The sequence below is a fragment of the Zonotrichia albicollis genome, chromosome Z, assembly GCF_047830755.1.
Source record: "Zonotrichia albicollis isolate bZonAlb1 chromosome Z, bZonAlb1.hap1, whole genome shotgun sequence".
In the NCBI taxonomy this organism is placed as follows: domain Eukaryota; kingdom Metazoa; phylum Chordata; class Aves; order Passeriformes; family Passerellidae; genus Zonotrichia; species Zonotrichia albicollis.
Genome location: NC_133860.1, coordinates 56571349 through 56589986, shown reverse-complemented (window position 1 = coordinate 56589986; position 18638 = coordinate 56571349). Strand labels below are relative to the sequence as shown.

The 18638-nt window shown below is 40.8% G+C and overlaps 1 protein-coding gene across 11 annotated transcripts in view; it reads right to left on the bottom strand.

The window, feature by feature from the left end:
• Positions 1-18638, bottom strand: part of AOPEP (aminopeptidase O (putative)) — a 185570-nt gene that overhangs the window by 79668 nt on the left and 87264 nt on the right. For 7 of the 11 annotated variants that reach the window (XR_003381046.2, XR_012578253.1, XM_026795184.2 and 4 more), the window contains one exon: positions 443-505. The exons of 2 other annotated variants lie outside the window; for them this stretch is intronic. Coding sequence is in view for 7 of the 9 variants with exons in the window: in XM_026795184.2 (XP_026650985.2) it covers positions 443-505 (63 nt within the window). In the remaining 2 variants the exon portion in view is untranslated. Of the gene's footprint in view, positions 1-442; positions 506-1999; positions 2673-3459; positions 18290-18638 lie in introns of those variants that run through there. 2 more of the 11 variants (XM_026795186.2, XM_026795187.2) reach the window with 2 other exon arrangements.

Below are 18638 nucleotides of genomic sequence, written 5' to 3'. Positions count from 1 at the left end.
ATCAAAATGTGAGGTGATGTTCTTTATCTTAGAGCTTTTGGTTTAAGGGGTTTTGCACAAAGAACATTTTGATGTGAAACCGGGTTGCCAAATGGGAAGTTATCGTTGCAATGTGAAAAACTCCTGGAGAAAACCTCTGCGCTTTATCCCTTGCACCTTCTATTTCAAGTAAGTGATTTATTTCCAGCCACCCACTCGAACATTGTTCCAGACTGCCAACGCCAAATTTGGATGGCATGGTTATTATTTAATAAAGCAGTAACACTTGGTGGGGCTTTTTTCCCCCATACTAATATTTTTATTCTTAATACGAAAGCAACTATTTTTTATAGCAAAAGCGTGGCAGGGTGAGGATGGTGTGTAAGGCAGAAAACTCCAGGAGCAGATCTGCAAGGGGAAGAAGCGGGTGCAACATAACAGCTGTGAAAGGTTTCCTCCTCACCTCGCCGCTCACTTGCTGGACGAGCTGACACTCCTTCCACGTCTCTCCCTCCTCCAGCAGGGGCTACACGGGGGAGAAAGCGCACGGTGAGGCGGGACGGTCTGCGGAGGATCCGCGATGCGCTCCGCTCCCCGGGCCCCGAGGCGGCAGGCGCGGGGGAAGCGGGGTCCTCCTGCCGCCGGTCCCCGGAGCCGCGCCCGCTCCTTTCCGCCTGGTCCCGTTCCGTCCCACGCCATGCCGTCGTTCCCGGGCTCGGCAGCGGCACACCGCAGCCCTCGCTAGGAAATGAAACACCTCCGCAGGGTCCCCCGCCCCCGCGCCCCGGCCCCGGAGCCCCGCGGGGAGGAGGAGCCTGCCTTACAGACGTCAGGGCCCGCCAGCCCCGGGGCGGCCCGGCCGGGGCACCGCGCCTCAGACAGCCCCAGCGCGGCGGCTGCGGGCCCGGCCCGGCCCGGCCCGGGCACTGGCGGTACTGCTGCCAACCCGCGCTCCCTTCCACAGCGTCTCCGACGGGACGGCTATTCATAACCTCCACAGCCATGCTCGTCACGGTTTGCAGCCTAATTACTAACGATACGCTCTCTCTTCGACACTCTCACTATGAAAGCCGCTTCCCTATGACCCCTCCTATAAACATGCTGTCACAGGTCTTTACGGACAGACGAATGGCCTAGTGCGGATAGTTCAAGAAAGCATCAGTACCACTAACTGCTTCAACACTGGCCTTGGTACTTGCTCTCGCCTCCAGAATCCAACCACTAAACTGCCTTGGAGGCACATTAAAAGCAAGATCCAAAGCAGCTATGTAGGTATAGTGCACCACAGCAAGCCCTTTATCGAGGTCTCGGCTAAAGGCTTTATTTATTCAACAAGATGCTGTGAGCAGGTAATTAAATTTAGGCATAGGACTTCAGGTATTCTTGCACCCTCAGAAAAGGATATTCAAACTTCAGCATGTTGGGAGATACTTATGTCAACCATGCAAAATCCAAATACTATTAAGTCCTAAATCAGGATTTTATCAAGTGCTTTTGTGTTTATATTTAAAAAATAAGAGGCAGTAAAGGATAGAGTGTATAAAACTTGTTATAGTTAAAATGATATTACAAAAGTCAGTATTTTAAGAATTATTGATACTCTTTTGAAAATTATTTATGCTCTTATACTATATATTGTTATAATCTCTGAAAGCTTTGAAAAGAAATCTGTGCTCTATCAAAAAAATAGGGCACATTAAAGTATGTGTGTAAGCAAACCCTCAATACATAAAATTAGATGTAATTTATAAACAGATAAGTAAATAAAGGTAGATCCAGCAACTGTGTAGTAAATCTTGAGAGTATCCTTTTATCACTTGAAAAAAAAAATCTCTCCTAGCCTTTTTGTTTTACTGCCACAACATCCTTTTTTCAAGATCAAAAGCTTTAGATCAAAGCTGAGATCAAACTCAATGCTTTAAATAGAAGCAACTTCACTATGAAGCATTAAACAAAGAACTTTTTAACAGAGATATCACAATAGAAAATCTTACTTTTTTTTTTATTTCACACTTACAACAGGTCTACTTGAAACAAGTATAAACGACATGTTTTTATTTTGTAAAGCCACAACAGATTTCTCTACTAAATGGTAATTCTGAAAGTGCCTACAAATTGACTCTTGAACTGAGTGTATTTAAATGAAGAAAGAAGAACAGAACATAGTTCAAAGGCAGTGAATAAAAAATTATGTTAATGGCAAACACAAATCAATGCAACTGCTTAAGCAATATTTCCTTGGATCAGTTAACAGATTAGACTGTGCATTCCCATAGAAGTAGTTATAGGAAACACTGGACCATAAAAACAATGAAACATTTATACTTTAAGTCCTTTAAAGAATTGCACTTCCTTTCCTGTCAAACGTTTTGAGAAAATTAGGGGGAAAAAGGTTACAAGAGACATTGATTTTCAGACCTGCAGATCCTGAGGCTGATTTGGGATGAAAATCCACAAACACACAAACGTACTGTGTGTTCAAACTCAGAGAAGACTCCTGTTTTCTTGTTAGTAGTTGCATAGCAGTGAAGGAAGTTCAAGAGGAATTGTTACTGACTTTTTATGGTAAAGTACTTTGTGTAGCCAACATCTGGGGATCCCTGCTGCTGGTTGCTGTGCACAGCTTGAACATTCACCTACAAGATGATAGCACTGCAGTGTAAGGTAAGAGCCAGCTTGCCCATACAGATAGCCTGCAGAAAACAAAAAGCAGTGGCAGAAATAGGGTGGGCCTAACAAGTGGTGGTCACAGCACACTGGCAATGTCTCTTATCAGTCAACTCTTATCTCTGCTTATTGGTGTCTCAATAAGATTGAGTTCATAACCAGAGCAGGAACTTTTGCTGGGAGGGGGAGAGAGCAGGTAAGAGGGAGAGGAGTTAGAGGAAAAGGAAAGGGGAGCCGTGAAAGAAGAGGGAACAAGGCAAAGAAAAGGAGAGGAGGAAGGATGTTTTAGGAACATTTTGTCTCCTACTGTATCCCTCCATACTTGAAAAGCTTACTTACACCAGATAAAAGGGTGAAGTCCCACCCAATTTAAAATGGGAATGAAAATTACTACATTACCCTCCATCAACAGTCCTATTTGCTGTCCATGACACTGGCTGTCATACTTGAATCACTTCACAATAGAAATTTAGAAATTACTCCATCCTGCATGTCCTTCTTGGGAAGACTGTCTTTCAGAGACTGCTAATGGATCTGTCCTATAAACAGATCTGATGGGGAACAAGCAGACATGTCAAATCATGTTCGGATCCCTCATTCTTGCAGCAGCAGGATTAAATAGAACTGAATTTTGAAAATATGGAGGAGGAGGTAGCACTTTCTACAAATTGAGTAAATACAGACCAAATATGCTGGACTTGGGCAATGATTTACACCAGCTCTTACTTAAGGCAGACCAGATCCCAAGTGTACAATGAACATGCAGAATCATACATAGCCTAGAAAACCAGAGAGTATTTTTGCAGCAAACACCTCTTGCATTTTACATTGAAACAAACTGTTTTTAAATTGTTCTGGCTGTGATGGCTACTAATGGTATTTCATAACTCAGTGAAAAACTATAATCATGAACTTTACATAAGTTGCCTGTAACTTCAACTCCTCTGTGCTACTCTTATGCAAAAACAACCAGTACTGATATACTAAGAAGGTAGTTTTACCTAAGGTGAACATTGAATCTGTACCATTTTTTTGGCTTTCCAAAAGTCCTCGGATAATGGAAGACAAAAAGAAAAAATGGAAAATGCGGGAATAAAAATCTTTACTGTAAATGAACTTCGGAAGAGCTCCTGCAAAGTAGAGGAAATTGACAACCAATGCAGTCAAGTCATTTTCCAACCTCTCATTTCTAGAATCTAAATTACTGAATTTTACATCACACATACAACCTCAACATTTGTATGTTTAGATCTACATAGACACCAGCAAATCTGGAGAGAAGTAATTTTCTCCTACAAAATATACCTAACTTCACCAGTACACAAATTGTCAGTTTTGTACCTTTCTACACATTTCCATTGAACAGAAAACAAAATACAGATTCCCCCCATCAGTTTCATTCTACCATACTAGAATGGCACAGACAACTTTCTCAGACATCAGAAAAAGATAATTTAAAGGGGAATAAAGAGGATCATGTATAGGGGGGAAAAAAGGACAATAGTTTAAATTAGGAAATTAGTTTACTTGTAAACAAAGAATACATTTTCTGAGAATAATCTGTGTGACCTGAAAATTGTTTCAGCAGGAAAAAATGTGACTTCTAATCTTCTGTTAAAAAAGAAAATACAGAAAAGTATTTTATTTGGTAGCTCACTGGATGATTAAGTGTTGCTTGAAATGTTTGACTGGGAAACAATTGCAAGGATTTTAAAACACTACTGCTACCAGGACTTTGCAGACAGACTAAGGAGGCAGTGGGTTATATCTGAAAATGACAAGATGGCTGGTACATTCACATTGCAAGAGTACCACAGCACCACATAAAAATTACTGAAAAAGAAATCCAGCCCAAAAAGTGCTCCTCTTAGAATGGCAGGTTCTCCAACTGATTCTGTGCAGTCTTCATGCATACAGCTTTATCCACTGAATTGAAAAATCAAGTTTTTCTGACATTATCAATTTTTTAGGAAAGATGCTAATTTATATTGATATCATAAATCCAAAAGTTGTAAATCTAAGTGTGCTGGTATAAACACAGATCAGCATGCTCTGTCTGATATTTTTCAATGTAACATCCCTCCAGAGAAATTCCATTAAGTCAAACTTGCTCCTCCTGAAGCTATCTCTACCTCTAAGAGACAAAAACCTGTTGAAACAATAACTTTGAGGATGTACTTTCAGTACACTGCAACATGACTTAATATATTGTGGCAGGAATATTTTTTTAAAGTGGTTATGCAAATATTTCCTTCATATACACATTGGCAACTCTGCTTTGTGAAGAGAGTTCCTTGGTACAGATGAGTCACTGTAACCACTTATTTAGTTGCAGGATCAGATCCATAATCTGATAAAGAAAATATCTCTGGCCACATGACTACGGGATCTCTAAATAACAGGCTTATTACTTGTTACTAAATAATCTCATATAACATGTAAAAGAAATAATTCATGTATCAGATTATATCATCTAGAATATGATAATATTTTCAGGGTGTGTTAAAATGCTCTTTTTTAAAAAATTTCGCTCCTGATTTCACCAGCTGCTCTCATTACTACGCAGATGTTTCAAGCAAGTTAGAGAGGCAATGTCCCATGCCTCACTAGTATGGGAACAGAGTCTCTGCTACTGGCAGCAAGCACCTCTCAGCTCAAGAGAGAATACACACCATGAGGTAAGCTGTGGTTTTACCTGAATTACTTCAGAGAGGACATGAGGAAGTGGAATGGAAGGCCCAGCTCTGCACTAGTAGCACAGGTATGTGAGCTGAAAGGAAGTAGCACAGGAAGTTCTTCAGGGATAAATGCCACTCCACTTTCCAATGGCCAAATCCTCCCTCAGACAGAATAGGAGGGCTGGTGTTACTTGTGGACCCCTTGAAGGGACCTCAGTTTATATTTAAAAGAAGTGAGCAGTGAGAGCCATGACCAGGACTAGAGGGGCCCTGACTCCAGCCAGCTAGTGGAAAGGGACAGTCAGATCTGTTGGACTGTGAGGATCCCATTCCCTGGCACATCAGACACACAAGGGTATAAAGCTGTAGTTGACACCAGAGCACAATGTACCCTCATGCCATCGAGATGTGTAGGGGTGGCATCCATCTCTTGTTGCTGGGGTGACAAGGGAATCCCAATACCTGACTGCACTGGAAGCTGGAGTGCGCCTGGCTGGGAATGAATGGCAAAACATCCCACTGTGACTAGCCCAGAACCTGCATGGATCCTTGGCATAGATTACCTCAGGAGATGGTTTTTCAAGGACCCAAAAGGTCATGGTTAGGCTTTTGGAATAGCTATACTGCCATCTGTGCCAACAGCAAGGCCAAGGCCCCCCATGAGTTCTACCCCCTAGCCGAGTCCCAGCTGCCTGAGTTGTCTGCACTTGCCAACAGAGAGCTGCCTGATCTCCAAGGTGGGGAGGGCGGCCACCATATGCCCTCTCCCTACAGCGTTTGCCCATGCCTGGTGCTCTTTTGGGGAAGGGGATATGCCACCATTTTGAGATTCTCTTTGTTGCCGGGGAGTCCATGAGAATTCACCAACTTTGTAACTATCCAACTAGTGACTATTACTGTTATTTTTTACCCAATGTTATTTCATTTTTGTAGTAAAGTATTATTTTTTCACTTGTAACAACTATTCATATTTGTTTCTCCTTATTGGTGGAAAGGGGTTGATTAAAACTACCTCATTTTAGAGTGTCCCCCTTAAACTGTCTTAAACCAAGACAGTCGTCACTGACTAGAAAAAAGGAAACACCTAGTCATTCCTAGGTGCTGAAGGTTTTTGGAAGATGCATTTTCCTGATTACAGACAGATTGCAAACGCTCTGTATCATGTAATGAAGAAAAAATTATTTTAAGTGGAGTCCTGAACAACAACGAGCTTTTGAACCCATCGCCCAAGGATCTTGGAATTAATCACTAACTGTCCTGAAGACAAATATTTCAGACCCTCATCATTGGAGGAGGAAAAGGTGAAGTGCTGAGGAGCTCCCACAATATAGGCAGCTACCTGAAAATGAAAAGCCATACACTTTCTTCACTGACAGCTCCTGCATATTGTAGGGGTACATTGAAAACGGAAAGAAGCTATGGAGCCCTGTGCAGAGTTGCAGAATCAATTGAGTGACAAAGTGGATCAAGTCATATTGCAGAGCTGAAAACTGCCTAGCTATTGCTGAATGAGAGAAGCACCTCTGCACTGACTTGTGGATGGTGTCAGATGCTCTGTGGAGGTGGCTGCAAGGATGGAAAAAGGCCAATTGGGAGTGCAGAGACAAACCCACCTGAGCTGCTGAACTGTGGCAGGATGTCACTGCCTGGATAGAGAAATTGGCTGTAGAAGTTCATAATGAGATTGTACATGAGATGCACAACTCATGTGCCCAAGAGTTGGGCTGCTGAAGAACATCACAACAACGGACAGGTGGATTGAGCTGCCAAGATTAAAATGTCTCAGGAGGAGCTGGACTGGCACCATAAGGGTGAATTATTTCTGACTTGGTGGGCCCATGATGCCTCATCAGGGAAGAGGTGCAACACCCAGATGGGCTTGTGATGAAGGGATGGCCTCTTTATCCCAGGTTGTCCTGTGAAATGTGATGGGATCAAACAGGTCAAGAAAAACCTCTGTGGTACGGTAGACAATGGTCAAAGCAGAAATAAGGGGAGGCCTGGCAGATGGGTTACCTCACATTCCTGCAGGGCTGCCCAGGCACGTGCTATGTGCTCTTGGAAACAACCACTGGATGGCTGGAGAAGTCTCCTGTGCCTTGCACTGCCTGGAACACCCCCCTGGGCCCTGGAGAGGTCCTGTGGTGACCCCGGAGAGAACTGAGTCAGACAAGGGGACTCATTTCCAAAACAACCTCCTGGACAACCAGGCCAAGGAACGCAGTATCAAGCGGCTGTATCATGTTCCCTATCACTCACCAGCCTCTGGGAAGATGGAACAGTGCAGTTAAAAACCCCATTGAAAGCAAGGGGGCCTTCAGCCATGGGTCCTACGTTTAGCTAAGGCCACCTTGTTTAGTTAACACACCAGGCTCTACCAGTAGGGCTGTCCCTGCCCAATCAAAACCTCCATGTACTGGAGAAGGGGATAAAGTCCCCATAATTCATACAAGAAAAGTGTTAGGGAATACAGTTTGGATTAGTCCTGCCACAAGCAAAGGCAAACCCATCCTTGGGATTATTTTTGCTCAAGGACCTGAGTGCACTTGGTGAGTAATGCAGAGGGAGCAGGAAACATGATGTGTGCCTCAAGGGGATTTGATTTTGGGGTGAGGAGAATGTGTAATGTTGAGTTGTATAATATTGGTTGCTGAATGACACTGCCAGTGTACGCCAGAACTAGCATGGACAATGAGTATGGACTGCTCCAGCAGCCATGAGCTCCTGATGCAGACTGCAACCCCAACAGTACACCAGCTCTCCTGCCCTGGAAGACATCTAGGATGGATAGAACCCACAATTATGGACTAAATGAACTCAATAGGCAACTTGGAGAGATGAGTCTTGACTACCGAAATTATACCTGTGCTTGTGTATGTGTATATAGTTCGAAGATATAGGATCTGGGTGTGATATAAATGGTAAAGAATAATGGGTGGATAATGTACTAGTTTCAGCCAAGAGTTAATTTTTTGCAGTAGCTGGGAAAGTGTGTAGCTAAGGCCCAGATATTACTTCATAGAACCTCACTTGTTTGTTGAATTTCTTGTTGAAGAAATAAAATACACCTTCCAGAGGTACTGAAATTTGAGTTTTACTGATCCATTGAAGTAGTCAAAAATACTTCTGACAGCTTTACTAATGAAACATATTCAAAACAAAAGTTCTCTAGCGCTCTGGCCATGATATGCTGCTTACCCAAATGTTAAGGACAATTAACCATAAACTGAACCATAACATATACTAGCTCTGTCAGCCAATAGATTTTTCAAACCTGTCTTTCTCTGGACATTCTCATTTCAGCATTTTAATTCCTCTTTGACCTTAGAAGGGAGTAGACAGAATATATAAAGCATTCCTTCTTTATGGAGATGGAATAAGTTTTAGAAAAATCACCTATTTTTCATGATTAAAGAGAGTGATCAATATTTCTGTCTTCAGTCTGATTCTAAAGCATAGTTAAGTCAAAAGGAGATAAAGAAGGTACTGTAAACTGAGAAATATCTCAACATTGCTCCTACTGACTTTGTGGAATACAGTGAACTGATGGAGATGGAATGAAGACTGTGACACCAACTTATTTAACATCTGCTCTCAAGAAGTATTCAGTAGCCAGCATTTCTGCAGAGTGTCTGAAAAAAAGCATAGGGCTCAAAAATAAGAACTTCCATCCTCAAGTCTAGCCAGCTAGAAATACAGAAATGCAGCAGCATTTGAACTCTCAGGATCGCTTTGAGTTTCTGACTGAATCATTAGACCTGAATGCACAGGTGACAGTTTTTAGGTCAGCACACAGAGGGCTGCATGGATTTCACATACAGAATATGTATTGCAATACATCTTCCCCACATATTCACTCCTTCCAGTCACATAAAAATTTTGTAAAAGCCTGGGGAAAATTTCCAGGAAGTAAAATGTGTGTTCTTTTAAAAATCACAGACCACTCTGGAGGGTATATAGCAACTTGTCCCTGTCACATAAGATTTCTACCTCAATTTCAGGCCCAATTCTTTATCTTTCTGAACTAAAAAGATGTCCGATGTTGTTTCCTAGAGTAGCATTTTACTTCTTGTTATTTCATAGCCTGGTTCCAATTCCCTCAAATTACTTATAACCAACTTGAAGCTGGAGAGGTTTCAGATATCTTAAAAGCTATTCTTTCCTAATTATACACTAATACAGAAAAAATTTCTGGCAAGGTAGCATGAAAAATATTTTAAACCTTTATGGTTTGTTTCCACTGAGTAAAAAAAACAATGAACAAGCTAAAAATTAATTGGTGCTAACTTCTTTTCTTAAGATGTTTTTACAAGCAATAATTAAAACTTATGTTTATTGCTATGCAGTTGTGTCCTTATTAGGCAAGTCTAAGTTCAATATTTCTGTCTAAAAGAGGGCCTGTCCTCCCTCTGTTTGCTATGTTTCCACCTCCTGTATACATAGGTGGGAGAGTGGGAACTTGGGAATGTGAACTTGGTCCAGCATTGATCAGTCAGGCAGCAAACTGTTATTGTTCTTTAGATACCAAACATAACTCCTTTCTACAATGGATAAGCTCAGTCATTCTGCACATAACACAGCTTTTGTGTTCAGCAGTGCAGTTAATAGGAAAAGGGAATGAAAATGACTGCTTGAGATTTATTAAACTTAAGAGAGATTCTAATGAACAAACACATGGAATCCAGTCCACTATTATTTCAGAAATTGAACATTTGTTTCAAATGCACTTCAACTTCTTGAAATTGTGCAGATTTATTACCCTACTACAAGTACTTCACCTCTGAGCTGCATGACACTGAAAGGTAGTCAAAGTAAAACTGGACACTTGTGAAAATCTGGCTTGTAAATGGAGAGGCAAGCCAGTGTTTCAGTAGGTCATTAAACTAAAACCAGTAAAGCATCTTTCTCATCCTTCATGTAGACTCAGAGTTCCAGCTGATAATCTCAAAAGCATTTTTTTCTTAATTATTCAATTAATGGAGACTCCTAAAATTCTGTTTAAAACTTCAGTTTTAGAAATTAGAACAACAGAGGCACTAAAATTTTATGGCCAATGTTTTCAAATCTATATTTTAAAAATAACTATATGCATTCAGCCTAGACATCAAGTTACTCAGTGCTATGTGAGAATCTCACCCAAGGCAGCATGTTACCCAGTTTTAAAATGTGATCACACAAGACTGTGTAGCAATGCTACTTGGATCTTGAATGTCTTTGGTTTTCTCTAAATCAGCAATCATATGCAATATAAAAGAAACCTACATCAAAACTTCTAAAATCATAGCAAGACTAAACCATGCCTGAACTTGAAGAGCTCTGTAATAAATTTTGGGTCCTCACTGACCTTTAATGATGTATTTTTTAATATAAGGGATTTTCTTGAACTTCTTGATCTATTCTAGAAACTAAAATAAACCATTGTCGTGTCTCATTTAGTACATCTTAGGGGCAATTTATAGGAATGGCTAAGTAATTTACAACGCCATTTTATGCTGATGACCTTCTTTAGATCAACACAAAATCTATTTAAATAATAACTAACCTTAGAACTTTTTTGATAGCTTGTTGCAAACAAAATACCAAATTCTCTGTATACAGTGATCTATCTAGAAGAATTTTCAGATGGATAGTCTTTACCTAAAGCATTTTTGAAAGAGTCAAGACCATAAAGACAAAGTCTTTCTTGATTTATCTTCATAAAACTTTTATGCATCCTGTAGTACCATACACATGGTTTGATTACATTTTAATATTTTTCTAAATCCCTTCTTATAAGAAAATGAGATGCAATCTTGTCAGTATAACTAATAATTTCAGAAAATCCTCAAAAACTTTCTTACTGTGCTTGTTATTATTACAGAAGACATTAAATAATTTATATTGTTGACGTATACCCAATTACATTTTTAAGAACTTTTGAAAGATCATTTCATCTTCCAATCTGCAACCTTGCTAACATAAAAAGAAGAAAAATAAACAAACCAATTTTCTTGAGGGGAAGTGCCTATTATTCAATGTGGTTTCCATGTACAAGAATAAGCACATATCTTAAGGTAGCTGCTATGCTTTCTTCAAATTATTTCTCAAATATAGGTCAACCATCAGTTACATTTTCTTACATTTTCTGCACTCTTACAAAATATACACAAAAATATCTATCTTCAGGTTAAAAATTAACTAAGGAGTAAGCCTCAAACTTCATTATTTAAACAGCAATATTTTGTTCTTGGGACTAATATTTAACACCAGTTTTGAAAGTAATCTAACAGATTCACTACTGAACTCTATTAAGAACTGAAGAAAATTATACCCCTTTCCTGTTTTTTCTCCAAATCATTTATGTTTTAGTGAGATTTTTGTCCTTAACAGATCATTCTCACTGCCAATGCCTACTAATTTACTGTCTCAACAAAAAATGCTCATTTCACTTGTGTACTTCATTCCAATGTTGCCATCTACCAATATGTATTTGTCATGTACCTCAAGAAAAAAATTTGCAAGAAAAAGTGTAACAAACAACAAGAAGAAATAGCAAGTGTTAACAATCCATAGCTTTAACTTACATTCTGATCCAGTAACAATGATTTTAATGCAAGAAAAATATTCGGGTACCCTCTGTAAAACCTGGGTGAAGATGTGCTAAAGATAATTCAAGAGTTTGGTAAGACCATTCTTTTAAAATATATTTCAGTGTGGTTGGTTTGTTAGTTATTGACCATAACTCTTAACCTGTGAAGCATTTTCCTGTAGAGTTACCCCTTCACCTGTACTTTTGTCTTAGTAAAAGGAAACAGGAAATCTATAAAGCTTGTTACTGGGGCAAAAGTCAGGGCCCTTCTTAACAACATGTTGCTTTATCACAAATCGTATTAAGTACTTGAACTGCTGCTGTAACATCCTCCAAAAATTTATCAAACCACAGAAGTACTCTACTTGCATTGATTTAGAAACCTTCAAAAATTACATTTCACTTCAAATTTTTAAACAGTTTTGCTATGAGTTTCCTTTGCAATCCATTTCTTCTTCAAATAGGACAATCATGGAATCACAGAATGGTGTGGATTGAAAGGGACCTTAAATACTATATAGTCCTAACTCACCTGCCACAGGTAGGGGCACGTTCCACTAGATCAGGTTGCTCAAATCCAAGAGTTAACCATTTACAAACAAAACCAGAAATACTATTAATAAACTAATATTCACCACCAGAAGATTTCTTTTGACTGTGTATTTTCAGACATGTTGATGATTTACAAATAAGTCCATTATTACATATATGGACATTGAACTACTGCTTTATCACAGCCACAAAAAGCAGTGCAGATAGGAGAAAAGAACTGGCAAAAAATAAGTGGAAAAATTTTTACTGCTGTAACTGTTGGAAGCTGTACTCCAGTGCCCGTTAGAAAACATGGCATAGCAGTCTCGCAAGATACACTAAGAGTTGTACATACTCTGAAATACCTGTTGGCAATTCCAACCTTAATCAGGAAATACTGTTTAAGGTGGAACAGTGGATGAGAATTAAACTTTACTGGGAGGATAAAATAACAAAAGTGACTAAGAGAAGGATACAGCATTGCTATAGCCTCTTTCAATTTTTTTTAATTGTGAGGTGATGTTTGGGGTGTTTATCCTAAACTGGAAGCTGTTTGATCACATGACACATGACACAAGGAAAATCATGTGTAAACAACCTTAATGCTTTCAGGACAACTACCTGGATGGATGAGGGAAGAGTGGTGTTGTCTACCTGGATTTCAGCAAGGCTTTAGACACCATCAGCCATAACAACCTCACCAGCAAGCTCAGGAAGTACAGACTACATCAGTGGGCAGTGAGGTGGACTGAGAACTGGCTGAATGGGAGATCCCAGAGGGTTGTGTTTGTTGTCACAGAGTCTAGTTGGGAGCCTGTCACTAGGGGTGTCCCCCAGGGGTCAACACTGGGCCCAGTGCTGTTCAACTGGTTCATCAGTGACTCAGACAAGGGACAGAGGCCGCCTTAGCAGGTCACTGAGTGCACAAAGCTGGGAGCAGTGGCCAGTACCCCAGAGTGCTGTGGAACCCTTCAGAAGGCCTGGACAAGGTAGAGAGATGGGCAGAGATAAACCATCTGATAGTAAAGGCAAATTCAGGGTCTGCAAATTCAAGTGTTATTGCACCTGGGAAGGAATAACCCCAGATGATTAACCTGCTGGAAAGCAGCTCTGAGGAGAAGGACCTGGTGGTCCTGGACAAGCTGTCTGTGAGCCAGCAGTGTGTCCTGCTGGCCATGAAGGCCAATGGTGGTCTGGACTGGATTAGTAAAAACACTGCTAGAAGGTCAGGGGAGGTGATCCTGCCCCTCTACTCAGCCCTGGTGAGGCACATCTGGAGTGCTGTGTCCAGTTCTGGGTTCCTCAGGGCAAGAGAGACATAGAGTCCTGGAGTTAGTCCAGAGAACAGTTAAGAAGGTGGGTAGGGAACTGGAACATCTCACTTATGAGGAAAGGCTGAGGGAGCCTCCAGAAAAGATGACTGAGAGAGGACCTCATCAATGTCTGTGCATATCTGAAGGGAGGGTGCCAGGAGGATGGATCCAGCTCTCCTTGGTGGTGCTGAGCAATAGCAGAAGAGGCAATAGGCAGAAACTGGTGCACAGGAAGTTCCGCCTGAACACGAGGAAGAAATTTACTGTGTGGGTGACCAAACACTGGAACAGGCTGCCCAGAAAGGTTGTGGAGTCTCCTTCACTGGAGACATTCAAGAACTGCCTGGATGCAATCTTGTGGAGTGTGCTCTAGGTTGACCTTGCTTGAGCTGGGAGGTTAGACCAGATGACCCCCTGTGGTCCCTTTCAATCTGACTCATTAGGTGATATTGAGACTTGTACATTACAGTGTAGGATATATTGGAAACTAAAAATCATGAAGGAGGAGGCCACCCACTCTACTTTTTTTTCCCCTTCTTTTTTTTTGAACTGGAGAGTGAATGTGGAGAAGATGATTTTTATTATACAAGATACCAGCTGAAATACACAGGCAAGAAAGAAACAATATTGGAAATTTACCAGTAAATAATAGCGTGCCACTTCAAAAGCAAAAGAAAAAGTGATTTAAACTGGAATGAGTTAAATACATTTAGAAGTTCATGCAATGCAGAGACTACCTAATGTTTATTGATCTACTTGTCAAACAGTGTACAATAGACTTCAAAAAGGGGGAAAGACTTAAAGCTTATTTTTAAAAGGTTAGTTACCTAGGGTAGAATAAAAAAAAACAGGTAATAGTAACTGGGCAATATAAGAGAAGGACAGGTTTGTGCAGAGCTGAGAAAATCTTCCTAAAGAGGCATATAGCCTTTTAGCCTTAAATTCTAATTAAACACTGCACATGCTGAAAGAAACAATAGAAAAGTACTTAGGAAAGCAAATCATCATAAGCAGGTATGAAGTGGACTACAATGATTTCATAGGTGTTTTCCAGTTGTAAAGCTATTTGGTTCTTCTGATTCTACTCCTTGCTAGCTTAACTCATTGTCTAAAGTTAGTGGTATTAACTCACTACTATTTGCACGGGATGAAAAGTTGCCATAATCCCCCAGTGAGTCAGTGCTGAGACAGAAGCACATACTGAAGGTTGCATAATTTGATAAAAGGTATTTTCAACCACGCAATATGCTTCACCTTATTTAACACCACCACCACGATGCATCCCCAGGAAAAAGCCCTCATGAAAGCTTGAGAACTGCTTTCTTTTCATGTTTTATGTTCCTTATTGTTTTGTGTGTGAGAAAACCCTGCTCAGCAAGCCTGAAACCAACCATTGTGCAGGGGCACTCTTCTGTGTAAGAAAGAATTGGCCAGCTTATAACCACACTTTCTTTTTCATAACATTAATCTTTAATGCTTTAGAAAATAACAAATTGAAAATGTTAGGTAGTATGCACAATTACTTTTTCATGGCAGCAAGCCAAATTCTGATTTTATTTATTCATATGACCCCCTTACATCAATTTATTCTTGATTTCTGCTGGTTTATATACCTGAGCCTGGAAACTAGCCCAGTATTTAGAAAAGACGAGATAACTTTTCCAAGAGTGAAACAGTATTAGAAACTGACAAATATTAAAGTTTCAGTAATTTTAAGCTGCAAGTATAAAGGAGCATATGTGTATATCTATATCATCTATATCTATAAATCTGCAGTTCCCTGGACAGAGTTGGAGAGAGAGTTTGGAATGGCAAATGTAACAAAGCACAAGTAAAGGAGTAGAGGATCTTCAGTTAGACAGATGGCATGACTTATGACTGTAAAGAATACAAAATGTAAAGAATATAAGATTCCTGTACTGCAAGGAAGATGGTGAAATTGCTTCAGCAGTCTGGGGAGTGTAAAGTATTTACCCTTGTGCATACCTTTTGCATACCTTTTTGTACCCTTACAGTGTCCCTAAGCTAGACACTGTTGTGAAGATAGTGAACTAAGGGGTGGGCTAAGAACTCTGTTTATAAGTGACCGTTTGGTTACTGAATTTTAAAGAGTACCAGTTGCATACAGGGGATAGATTTAAATATAAACACAGAAGAGAATTATTGACATCACCTTGATAGCTACTGCTATAAATGAACCACTTGAAGTGAATTTTCTTTATACTCAGTGGAAAACATGAATTTCCTGTCCAAAATCCACCAAAGCATGGAAATAAAACCACAGAAACACCACAGCAAGTATAAAATACAAAAATTTTTGTATGAGAGGGATATAAAGCAACCATGTTGGGACTTAAGTACAGCATGATGCACATTTCCCAATTTCATTACAAAGTATAGTCTTTCCAGTAAGGAGGTTTCCTCTGCAAATGCAGTAAAGTGTTAGTATTTGTAATTTTAAAAGTCATGTAATTTCTCATAGTAGGGGCTGCAGTATTAAGAGTGTTGTGCTCTAGGACTCCAGAACCAGTATGACAAGGGTTATAAGCAGAAAGGTGTTGAATCTTGTGTGTAGGTTGTAGGATGCTGCTTCTATGCCTTTGGGACATCTTTGAAGCAGATATCCAACAGCTGCTTTTCATTCCTTCAGTACTGAAAGAAGGTAGTCAGTTTTAGTGGGTACCCCTGTCGCATGACTGTGCCCAAAGGAGCTGACAAAAACCTTCCTGTGAACACACCCTAGTCCACTCACCTAAACCATGTGAGAGAGATTAAATTCTGTGCTGTTCCTGGACTGCTATTTAGAATGCTATTCATCTGTAGTTCATGTGCATGTAATTTATAATGTAATTCATCTGCATGTAAGTTGTGTTCTTATGTGCCTTCATATAGATTCATCAAATAATCCAGGGTATTAGTTTGCTGAAATAATCTAAATACTTTTAAAGGTCCTGTAAACCACACAGGTCGATCTACAATATTTACAGTTCTGTAATCAGTAATTATAGTCATACTTACACTATAGCTACTAACATATTGAGAGCTACTAAGCAACCTCTACAGTCTGGATTTCAGGATTAAAGGCTCCTCTAATGATTTAATAAAGCAAAAAGGAAATAAGGTTTCCTATTCACTGAATGGCAACTCCAGTTCTTCCAATAAAATGGAAGTTGGTTCCCATAAGAACCTGGCAAGTGATGAAGACAACAAGTATAAATCATCTTATAAAGGGCAAAAAAGAGGATCCTAGGAACTACTGACTTGTCAGCTTCATCTCTGTGACTGGGAAGATCATGGGGGACAGGGAGATGATTTGAGACACCCAGCAGGACCTCACCAAGGGCAAGTCCTGCCTGACCAACTCAGTGGCCTTCTCTGGTTCCACCAGTGGACAAGGTGAAGGTCACAGATATAATTTATCTGTACTTCTGTAAAGCCTTTGACACAATATCCTTCTGTCTAAATTGGAGAGGGAAAAAAATCAATGGGTGGACTATTAGATGGATATGAAAGTGATTGGCCAGTTGCATCCAGAGGGTAGTGGTCAATGGCTCAGAGTCTGAATGGGGATCAGTGACAAGTGGGGTCCCTCAGGGGTCAGTATTAGGACCTGTGTTATTTAATATCATCATTAATGACACAGACACAAGGATCAAGTGCAGACCTGCAAATTTGTGGATGATGCCAAACTGAGTGGTGCTGTTGACACACCTGAAGGACGGGATGCCATCCAGAGGGACCTGGATAAGCTCAAGAACTGGGCCCATGTGAATCTCCTGAGGTTTTGCAAGACCAAGTTCTAGGTGCTGCACATGGGTCGGGGCAACCCCCAGTACCAGCAGTACCAGCACAGGCTGGGGATGAACAGATGAACAGATGGAGAGCAGCCCTGCCCAGAAGGGCTTGGGGGTGCTGATGGGTGAGAGGCTGGACATGAGCCAGCCATGGGCACTCCCAGCCCAGAGAGCCAAACGTGTCCTGGGCTGCATCCAGAGCAGCGTGGGCAGCAGGGCAGGGAGGGGATTCTGCCCCTCTGCTCTGCTCTGCTCTGCTCTGCTCTGGGGAGAGCCCACCTGGAACCTGCATCCAGCTCTGGGGTCCCAGCATAGGGAGGACGTGGACCTGTGGAGTGAGTCCAGTGGAGGATCACCAAGATTATTAGAGGGATGGAGCACCTTTCCTGTGAAGAAAGGCTGAGAGAGCTGGGTTTGTCCAGCCTGGAAAAGAGAAAGGGTGACCTAATTTCAGCCTTCCAGTATGTGAAAGGAGCCTACAAGAAAAATGGAAAAATGCATTTTACAGAGTATGTAGTGACGGACAAGGGGGAATGGATTCAAACTGAGACTGCAGTTTTAGATCAGAGGTGAGGAGGAAGTTTTTTACTATGAGAGTGGTGAGGTGGTGAGGCACTGGAACAGATTTCCCAGAAAAGCTGTGTATGCTCCATCCCTGGAAGTGTTCGAGGCCAGGTTGGATGGGGCTCTGAGCAACCTGGTCTAGTGGATGTCCTTGTCCACTGCATGGGGATTGGAACTAGATGATCTTTAATGTCCCTTTCAACCCAAAACATTTGCCATTTTATTATCAACAATATTATTGGGGGGGGCGGGGGGCCGAGAGAGAGAGAGAGAGAGAGAGAGACAGAAGAGGTCAGCATCAGTGGGCTGCTGCTCAGAAGTAGAATACAAAATCAGCAAAATTTGTGTTGACATTTTTTATACAAAACAGCCAAATTACCAAGGATATCTCTGAAGTCTTTAAAGAAAATTTAAAACAACTTACACACTTGCTGGATTTGGAAATATTTTTGATACATGCCTTGTTTACACAAGCAACAGATAATTGCAGGGTATAATGAAACTACTTACTATTCATTCTGAGCAACTTGTGCTACTCAGGAAA